The sequence below is a fragment of the Centruroides sculpturatus genome, unplaced genomic scaffold (assembly GCF_000671375.1).
Source record: "Centruroides sculpturatus isolate CEXI.00-Female unplaced genomic scaffold, Cexi_2.0 scaffold1698, whole genome shotgun sequence".
In the NCBI taxonomy this organism is placed as follows: Eukaryota; Metazoa; Arthropoda; class Arachnida; order Scorpiones; family Buthidae; genus Centruroides; species Centruroides sculpturatus.
The window spans coordinates 73,170-84,436 of record NW_019385811.1 but is presented as its reverse complement, the minus strand read 5'-3'; the positions used below and the strand labels follow the sequence as shown (position 1 = coordinate 84,436).

The 11,267-nt window shown below is 29.0% G+C and overlaps 1 protein-coding gene across 3 annotated transcripts in view; it reads right to left on the bottom strand.

Annotated features, from left to right (window-relative positions):
* Positions 1-416: 416 nt before the first annotated feature.
* Positions 417-11,267, bottom strand: part of LOC111642265 (pericentriolar material 1 protein-like) — a 55,808-nt gene continuing 44,957 nt past the window's right edge. For all 3 annotated transcript variants that reach the window (XM_023388588.1, XM_023388589.1, XM_023388590.1), the window contains 6 exons: positions 10,842-10,985; positions 5,793-5,863; positions 5,328-5,721; positions 5,179-5,256; positions 5,010-5,106; positions 417-739 (listed from right to left, as the gene is read on the bottom strand). In XM_023388588.1, coding sequence (XP_023244356.1) covers positions 729-739; positions 5,010-5,106; positions 5,179-5,256; positions 5,328-5,721; positions 5,793-5,863; positions 10,842-10,985 — 795 coding nt within the window. In that variant the 3' untranslated portion in view covers positions 417-728. The remainder of the gene's footprint in view (positions 740-5,009; positions 5,107-5,178; positions 5,257-5,327; positions 5,722-5,792; positions 5,864-10,841; positions 10,986-11,267) is intronic.

Below are 11,267 nucleotides of genomic sequence, written 5' to 3'. Positions count from 1 at the left end.
ATAAATCTCTTAAGACATTTCTGTGGTTCAGTTACGTATCCCTTGATTATACACCCACATTTATATGTGCACATTTTATTAAAGTGCTGATATTCACCAGCAATTTAATTGAAAAACAAATCTGTTTCTCAAACTTCTTAATGTGGAATATGCTGTTCTTTCCACAAAGCCATTTGTTAGAATTGGAATCGAATGCACTTTATATTTACATGCAGAGATCAACGAACAGATTTTTTTGAGTTTTTATGAACAAATTTTTTCTAAAAAAAAAATGTTAATCAGCTTTCTCAAATGATGAGAATTTTCTAATTATTAAACAATTGAAAAGATCATTACACCTCTGCACATATTAATTTCATATCTGTAAATAAGTTTAAAGTTATTTAAAATTGTTAAACAATGTTTTTATTTTGCAAATTTGTGGGCTAATATACAAATTTCACTACAACATATGAAAATTTATTGAAATCAGAAAAACTTGTGACAAAATTTCAAACAAATGAATTAGACTATTTACCATATTTCAAACAAATCTTTTTAAAACTATAATTTGAATTAATTAGTTTACTATTTTTTTTTTTTTTTATTATATGGTAAAAAAGATTGTTCAATGCTGATATTTCAAGTATTTATTCAATACTAGATCTTCCTTTCATTGCAATCCATAGAACAGCTACACAAAATGCAGTAAGAGTTATACATAAACACTTTTCTGTAACTGCTGAATGTCAAAAATGACCTGGAAAAAAAAATTTTGATCACTGATATTATTTATTCCTCAGAATTTATATGTAAATAATTAGTCAGATAAATGTTTAGTCTAAATTTTTTTTGGAATTAACAAGTGACAAGCTTTTAGTGTGTAGTGAGTTTTCTTCCAATTAATGAAATTCAATTACAGTTGACTTTTGATAACTTAGTGAAATGAGGAATAGAGAAAAATTTTAGTCAACAAAATTGTGTTATATTTTTTGGAAATTACTACTGTAGAAATAACAGTAAATATTATGATACAAGCAACTATATTAAGTCTGTTCCATAGGTTAGTAAAAATATTTAGTTATTTATGTATGCACAATTGGTAAAAAACCTGTTACATGTGTTTGACACTGATGTATTGTTTTTGGCCACTTGAAAAATCCCAGCACATTATTTTTATATTATTTTTAATAGATCTTTATTAGAATTTCATAGATAGCCTCTCAAAGTAATAATTTTGACTGATTCATGTTTAAGCACAAATTCCATTACACTGTGTTCTTGTGTCGAGGTTTGAGGTAATAACGTCATGTAATTATTTTTCTTCCAATGCAAATTAGAATCAAACATTTTTGTTATAATCTTAAGTTTTATTTCATATGACCTCTTTAAATTGCAAAATAAAATACACAATATTAGAAATTAAATAAATTCACTTGAATTCTGGATTTCAAATTTTCAAAAAAATATTGAAACAAACATTCTGAAAACTATTTCAACTTAGAGGTACAAAATGTGTTGTTTATGAGAGTTAAATTGAAACATAAATAAATCTTTTGCAAAGTCAAATCTTAAGTTAATGATGCTTGACTTAGAGTCAACTATGTATATTCTGAATTCTTAATGTCATAATTGTAAGATTTTTGGAAATTAATTGCTATTTGCCTAATGTCATAGTTAATTGAAAAATGAAAGTTTGTTAAAATTTCACAAAATAATAGGATCTGAGTATAAAATGAGTGTTCAAGATGATTCAATTATCTGCAAACCAAGCATTTAAAACCAAGAACAATATGCCATGTTTTGGATAGACATAATTGTTAATAAACTTTTACAGTCTATTCATATCAAAAACAAAATTAAACATTGTACAGGGTGATCCATTTTAATAAATTCAATGGAATAAACTCAAAATTACATATTAGTGTGGAGTTTATTTTCACAATTTGAAAATGTGAATCCTCTATTTCTGCTCAAATATATTTAGAAAAAATTTATGCCAAAAATCTACTTCATTGGTGAATATTTACTGGTAGCTCAATGTCACTAAGTTTATAGGTTACAAATACTAAAAAGTATGGCAATCACATGCTTGAACCACAATGTATCCATTTTAGTACAACAGTTTGTAAAACTAGTTGGTCATCTCAATAAATAAACCATTATATTAATCACACAATAGTTATATGACATTCCCACAAAATTAATTTCTGTTATGACTCGTGATCATTATTTTGCTGATACCATCAAGTCTTGCTGCAAATGTTTTTTGCTGTTTGTAGTTGAGGCTGAGTCAGTGACTCATACTCTCAAAGATAATTTACAGTTTGAAGGCGTGGATGTTTTTTTGTTAAGTGGAACTAGCCCCTAAAGAAGAGAAGTGACTACAGGATATGTCTTTGCTGCACATGTGTATTTCAAAGCCTGGATTTCAGCTCCATTGGTAGCCAGTGCTCATAACAATGACCTTTATCTTCTGAAATCACTTCTTGAATACTCGGCAATCAACATGACAATATCCAAGGCAGCATCTCTCAAATTTTCTAAACACTTATGGTATTTGTTGCCAGATTTGGTTGCTTTAACTTTTTTTGACAAGTGTAAGTTCTGCTACAAAGAGGCTAATAATTACAGCAATGCAAAATGATGACGACACTGAACAGGGTCACATTAAGTAAATCAGTGTTGACCCACTGGACACATTAAAGTCCTCAAGATTTTTTCTCATTATATTTGTGAAGTCACAAACTCTGAATTAATGGAGCTTCCAGATACATTTCTCACTGTAGATCCTGACCTGTGGAAAGATAGAGAGGATTACCAGAAGGCTGCAGAGTCAGTACATGCCATGAAAGTTGTTAACAACCATGCAGAACACATGGTTGCACTCATCCAGGAATTCAGTGGCCTAATGACTCATGATGAATTACAACTTCAGTATTTTCTGCAAGTTGTTCAACAGCACTGTCAGGCTTATCCAGACAGCAAGGAAGAGAAACTATGTCGGTACCAAAATAAACTGATAAAGTTGCATTGAACATTGTACTGAAAATTTCAGATTTTGTGAATTGTGATGTTTAAAAATTTTTTTGTTGAATTTTTGTTAGTAATCCATCAAGTTTTTGAATATTGTAGAGTCTACATGACTATTTAATTTGTCTGTAATTGTCCAAAAAAGTGAAACAAGCCTGTTTATCAAAACAGGTCTTTCATTTGTCATAAATTGCTCTTTTTATAAACTTTGTGGTCGTTGAGCTACCTCTAAATATTAATATATCAAGTTTAAATTTCTTCTGTAGTAATTTGAGACCAGTTGGAATAGTTCTGGAGGGTAGGACCACAAAAAAGTAAGCAATTTATTTTTTCCTATTTTAAGCACCACACTATTACATATCCTGCAAAAACTGTTTGAACCAAAAATGTTAGCCTCATCTTGTGTCCCCTTGAAGTCTAGCATTTTTGGTTCAACGAGTTTTCTTCGTAGGATGTATATTTTTCAAGTTATTCCAGTGAATTGATTAAAATTGATCATCCTGTATAATTATTGTATTTTAGATCACCATGAATAATAATTTCCTATTAAGAATTTATGAACTGAAGATTTATTGGATCAAAATATGCATGATCAATATATTTTAATACTTTCTTTCATAAGCAAACAAAGAATATTTTTAACCTTCAAAACTAGTCAATTGCTTTTTTTAGTCTTAGCTCAAACTTTTTATTATTAAGGGTAATTACTTCCAAATAATACTTAAGTAGTCTAGTAGTTATAGTTATCAATGTTTTTTTAGGATATGAAAGAAAGAAATGATATCAAAATAGATATTGAAGATTTCATTTTAACTTTCATTTGATATCACAAATTTAATAGCTAAGTACGGTATAAAGTTCAAAATTATTGTAATATGTATAACCTTTTAAGCTTAATAAAATTTATAATAAGTACTTTGATAAATATGTTAAATAACAAAAGTCAAGTACTACGCTTAAAGGGATTCTACACTTGGTTACTCTCGACTCTGTCTTGATAAGGCCCATATTTATATTTTGTACAATGTAATTTGGCCAACAGTAGGTGGTTAAGCATTTATAGGATTCTAGAAGTGAAACTCAGATGATGATCTTAACAGCATAAATAGTAATCTATTTATACAGTAAACAAAAAATGCAAGTTTAAACTCCACCACTCTAAGCCAATCTTTCTTTCCAGAATCTTCTAATTAATTAAATTCAATCCATATTTAATTTAAAATTATTAAATTTGATACAATATGGCACCTTTGAACTAAATTATATTGTCTCTTAATTTTCCTAAAAATTCAAATTTATAATTCTACAAATGTTCTAAAAATTTGCATTTGAATTATTTTTAAAAGCAAAAATATGAATTTTTTAATATTGAATTTTAAAAATCAAGAAATATACAAAATTTTTGGACTGATGTGATTAACTTAATATATATTTTGTTAATTACTTTGTACTTTTTGAACTGATAAGAAATTATCTTACAAAGTTCATTTTTTAAATAATGATTCTTAAAGAAGTCTTAATGTTAAATGTATACTTTTCTAATCAACATAATAAATATTCAATAAGTAAGATAAAAGTTATTAAATTATTCCACTTAAAAACATTATAAATTAAAATTAATATTTAAGATATCACCATGAAACAGTTAAGTAACTAAAAATTAAATATTTAAAAGTAGAAACTGTATTAGACAGAAAATAGAATATATGTTACCTCAACCAAAATACAGATATACAGTACAGTAAATCTTTGCTTTTACAATATTTTGTTTCATAAATTGAGATTATGATTGTGAAAATACAGGTTTAACTATATAATACCATAAGAAATAATCATGAACAAAAAATATTCAGTTAATACAATATTTCATAACAGAAAAATTATACCAATTATAAAGGTTGAAAGTAAAGGATTGTAAAGCAAAGGTTTTACTGTATGTATGTATGGATGTATGTATGTGTATATATATATATATAATATAAAATTTTCAAAATTACTTTGCTCTTTCACTACATCAGACAATTCTTCAGATACCACTTCCTGTAAGAGGGATGCTGCACTTATTTCTTCAGCCATTTGCTTTGAAATTTCTCCCTTATAAAGTAAATAAAAATGGTTATTTCTATGTTAAAAATGTCTACATTTTTTCAGGTTATCAACTCCTACCTCTGATAATGGAATTAATTTTGTAGGAATATCATCAAGTGGCAACTCATCAACGGTTTGAAGATCGTCGAGACAAGACTATAAATATAAATTTAACATATTTAAATACATTAATAATAATTTTAATATTTATGTTAAATCACACATACTGATATTTGTTCTCCACCAGCTGCAATATCTTGTTGTTCAACAGAAATATCATCCAAACCATCTATTGTTGCTGCTAGTGATGATTCATTTCTCAATCCAGAATTAATCAAAACAAAATTATTTGTATTGTTTCCTAAAGAAGAAACTAACTGTGGTGATTCAATTTGTCTGAAATGGTGAACATGATCTACTACACTAGTTCTTTGTCCAGGTGATTGATCAGCCTCAGCTAGATCTTTTGTATCATCCGTTTCTGCTTCAATATCTGGTTCTGTTTCTCCTTCTGGACCACATTCATATATCATATCTTCTTCTGCAATTTGAGCAGCTCTGTTATTAGATTGGCAAATTAATGGTGATAAGTCCATTCCTGCCATATCTTTTCCTTCTTGTCTTATAATAAAAATTTGAAAATAGTAAATTTCTAACTTATTAAATTTATTTTGTTTTGTATTTCAACTTACTCAGTTCTATTTTCTAAATCATCTTGATTGGAAGAAAAAGGCTCATTCTTTTCAGCTTTTTCTGAAGAATTCTGAATAAAACAATAAATTTTTAATTAAAAAAACAGATTAAGTATATATAAAGATAATTATGTATATTAAACACTAACATATAAACATGTCATACATCAAGAAATTATATTGCTAATTTTCATAACACTAAATATTTTTATGTTTTCATTATTAATTATTCTTATAAATAATAAATTTATATATATAAATCAATAAGATCTTGAAAATAATTGCCAAAATGCAAAAAATTTAAATAACTTTTTGCCTTAAGATCAATTTTATCAATGAAGTTTATCATTGTAAGGTTACAAGATAAACAAAAATTATAAATATCATCACAAGTTAAATTAATTTGTAAGACTATTTTGGAATGTATTGACTAATGATTATTCAAATAAACTATATAAATTTTACAAGCTATTTAATAAAAATGACAGTTATTTAATATACATTACATTTTTGACACATTTTAATATATATAACTTTAATATTGTTTAAGTCAAATTAATATTTAATGTACTTGTATAATTAAGTTTATTCAATTTAAAGTTCAAAACATAATTACTTCAGTTTTCATTAATAACTGAAAACTAAAGTAATGAAAAACTTGAGCTTAACAGCATCATCATCAGAAATAAAACATTAGTTAAATGCTACAACAAATGTTGACATTTTGGCAACAATGTAAAAAATCAAAAGCTCAAATAAAATTACAAATATGAATTTTAATATTGAAGAAAAATATCTTAAATTTGAATAAATTATTGACTTGCTTTAATGAGTCAGTCAATAATTTATTCAAATTTAAGATATTTTTCTTCAATATTAAAATTCATATTTGTAATTTTATTTGCTTTGACGTTTTCAACAGTATCAATAAATATATCAGTATATTTTACAAAGAAATATTTAATTTTTCAAAATTATTTTTACAAAATTAAATAATGAAAATAAATGGTAATTATATTCATAAATCAAATTATAATTATTCAAGACTTAAATAAAAGAAGTTTGATCCAAATCAAAATCAAAGTTTATTTGACCAATCCATTTTAACATTTTTTGATTAGATTATTTAATGTGAGGATTCATATATAATTAAATTTATATTTTTGATGTCAGTAAAAATTCTAAAATTCATATTTTTACTATAACATAATGCAAATTATATAATTTAAAGAAAGATTTAAAATAACATTGTTTTTTAATAGTTTAATAGTTTTAAATAAATAAATAAATATATAATAATATACAAACATATATATAATATATATAAAAATTTATTTAGTCATATATTTTGAACCAGCTGTTACCCGTGACTTTGCCCACACGGATTTTTCAAGCAAACCCCATTTATATTCAGTATTTCAACAACCATAGTCATTGTTATATAACACCTACTGCTGATAATGATGAGAATTGCCAAGAATCAAACAAACTGTTTTCAATTTGATCAATTTATAGAACGTTTACAATCGTTCTATAATAGAACCAATATGCAATAACAAATTCGAATCTAAAACGGTTTGAACATTTGGTTAAAAAATCAAAATATATAAAAATATTTATAACAACGTCTGAAATGTTATCAATTTAATACACCTAAGTACTCAATGAAGACTAAATGTAGTTAAAAACAAAAAATCGCATCTAAAATAGTACAGTAGAAGCCGTTCTTCAGGTTAAGCCTTAATCCTTTCTCTCCCCCCTTGAGGGGAATTTCGATAAATCCCTTCTTAGTGTGCATTTTCATGATGTACCCTAACTGTGTACCAAATTTTACCTCTTTAGGTTCAGCAGTTTGCTCTGGGCGATGATGAATCAATCACTCACTCAGTCAGTCAGGACAAGCAATTTTATATATTTAGATGATAAAATTTCCTTATCTTTGTAAATAATGAAATCTCTTAGAATTATCTTACAAAAAGAATCATAAGATTAGAAATTATGACTAAAAAATTCTATAATTATAAAAAAACTAGCATGAACCCATCAAAATTGACAGTTTTATTTAATTAAAATACAATGAGCTTGTAGAGAATCCAGTCTGCATTCATAGATTTCCTCTTGCTGGTTCGTTATATCAAATTGAAATAGTCAAATATCTTAACAAAACCAAACTTTAATCACATTTGATCTTGTATGGTAGAAGCTCAATCCCATGCAGTTAACAAGACTCTTAATACAATGATGTGCAAAACTTAAACAATGATTGTTTTCTTTGCCATAACTCTGCAAAAAATTACCTGGGATTACCCAAAAAATTCAGAACACAGAGACAGTATTTTGCACTTAAGGAATGAAGAAAGCATACTAGCACAAAAATGAATAGAACGCATACAGTATTGAATCAAACAAAAACAGGCTTTATTGAAAGAGTAGCATTGGTACAAATGATTGTCTGCCCAAGAGGGAGAACAAACAGATGTCCCTTAGTAGGGGATATGACTTCTGTTAACTGCAATGGCTTCTTGGCACTCTCTCTCCATACTCAATGTCAGATTATCAAACAGTTGTTGTGGTAAGAATGCTCATTCCTCAATGAGCATCTGTTCCAGTTGTTGGGTGTTCTCCAGCAGATATAATAATCACACCAATAGGTGTCTCATCAAAGCATCTCACACATGTTCTATGGATTTAAATCAGGGGGGTATGCTGGCCAATCCACTCTAGTGATATCTTCGCTTTCCAGAAGCTCCTGAACAGCATGAGTCTGATGTGCCTTGAGTTATCATCCATAAAAATGAAGTCTGCATCAATGGCACCTTGGAATAGACACACACGAGAAAGGATCACTTGCTGACAATAGCAATCTCCAGTAATGGTACTTCTGTCAAAAATTTGGAGTTCAGTCAACCTGTTCATCATAATGCCTCCCCAAATGAGCACACCAGAACCACCATAACAGTCTTTTACATGATGTTATTGGAATAAAACTGTATCCCTACCTCTCTCCATATCAACTGGCATTGAGAATCACTTCTGATACTGAAACGATTCATCTGTAAAGAAGACATGACTTCATTGATAAGATGTCCAGTTTTTGTGTTCCTTACATCAGTCTAAGTGCTGCCAATGAGATTCAGCATTCAGGACGACAGGCAAATAGGCTACACCATATTAAACTGTGATACTTTTTGTCCCATTGCTGTACACAGCTGCTGAGCAATGTTGCCTGCTGACTGGTATCAATCTCTTTTTGCCTGAGAGACAATATATCAGTCATCCATTGGCAATGTTTTTCTTCACAACCACCACCAACCTTTCTCACAGCTGTACCTGCAGTTTGGAAGGCTTTCCAAGCTTATGAAACGGCACTTTTGTTGATCCCAAACTTTTAGGCTACACTTGTCAGACTATGCTCCTCCTCAAGCTTGCTGATTATTCTACAACATGTAAAGTCATTCAGATGGTTTCTTCTAGTCATATTGCACATACAAACTCACTTGAACTTGCAGAAAATGTCTTTAATAACACCTTTTGTCCTCCTTTTTATTGTAGTCTTGCACTGCGTGCATGCGTTTTTGTGCCCTCACGTCACCTGTGATGTCTTCTTCCTGATGTTTGCATAAATATCACCTTTCTACTGAACTGGGTGTTCAATGTACTGATCACAAAAAGCCCTTTTCTACAATTTCATGGCTGTCTGCTTAAAAATTACATTGTTGCTTAAGTTTTGCACACTAGTGTACTTCCTTGTCCACTTTCAAACTTCACCACTTCTCTCTCTACTAACTATTGTCCTCTCACCTCTACTCTCAATCTCCTTCAACTTTTGTCCTTCTCTCCTTGGTTTTCCCACTTTTTCCTCCCCCCTTTTTTATGACTCTTTGTCTACCCTTATTAATTACTTTCACGACTGCTTGTAAAGAGGTTGGATATGGCCTACAAGACCACAGTCGGGGAGGAAGTTCAATGCTACACAGCTCATTAAAATTTGGCATTCTACACAAAAATCATCAATACAGGAAGTGTTTTCAAGCTTCTTTACAAGTGATTTGTGTCTACTTGTTCTCTGGTAACGTGAGGCTCCTCCCACCAGTCCCCTTTCTTAAGGGCTTCTTTCAATTTTGCATCCAAACCCTAGGGTGGAAATTTAGCATTCCCAAAGCTGACCAAATTCAACTAGCAGGGTTGAAAATTAACAGCGAAGGAAATGTCAGTCCACCTCATGGCAATCTCAATGGCTGTTATAAAACTCTTAACCTACCAACAGTTGTTTAATTTAAAATAATTGCAATATTTTAGCCTGATATAATCTGGTAATTGTTGGCTTATTACAGTTGTATGTGCAAGTTTATTCTTCTTTTAGTTAGTAGATTTGTTGAGAAAGCCATCAATTGGCATTAAGTAAGGAATTGACAGTTAGAATCATGTTTTGGTCTCATCATGAAGTAATACTAAAATAAAAACAGATTGGTGCTAAAAGTTAATAGATGGCACTGTGGTCAATTTTTTCAAAAAATTAGTTTTGACAAAACTAATTTATTGAAAAAATAATGCAAAATGTCTTTTAATTAATGCAAATTAGCAAACAAACCAGAAATTTATAGTAGTGGTGAGCAATAAGTTGTTCAAATGATTAAGAAAAACTAAATTGTTAGATGGCATGCAAGTGCCTAGCATGTTTGTCACTTGCCTTTCTCTAGACTTAACATTGTACCTTTGCCATTCCACCATGTCTGAACCATTGCACCTTTCTTAAATCTCTCTTAAGTGGCATCATCTACAGGATAAGAGCTTTAATTTGGTACCTGAACTGTATTTTTAGCCCCAACCATTTACTCAAACTGAAACCTTCTTTCAATTAATATATAAATTACTGATAAAGATTAATGTGCAATTTTTATTTTCTATACATTATCTTATTTTATTTTGGATTACTCTTTATATAATAATAAAATATATGAAATTCCTAATTGAGTTGTAAAATTAACTCATAGATACATACAATTTTAAAATTACTAATATTAAAAAAGTAAAAATCATTAAAATTACCTCACTAATTTCAGAATTTCTTCCAATTCCATTTCCTTGAGAAATTGAAATTGGTTCAATTTTTGCACGTTTATTGTAAGTTCGTTTTCTTACTGCTCCTGTGGCAGCAGCCACAGAAGGCACAACTTCAGTTTCTTCTTTAGGCTAATCATAAAAATACACATTATAAATTATTTTCTAATCAAAATATGATAAGCTGTCTACAAAAATGAATTACAAAGATTTAACAGTTAATACAGTAGAGCATCGATTATCTGAATGTCGATCAACCAAAACATCAATTAGCCAAAAGCTTTCCAGTTGGCAAATTTAAATTTCTGCTAGTGCTGTGGCATTGCAATCTTTGGCTATGTCTCTGGCTACTGCAATATTATTTTTGTTGGTGTGCATGTTTTAGCTGGCAGCACTGCCGCGACCATGACAGGG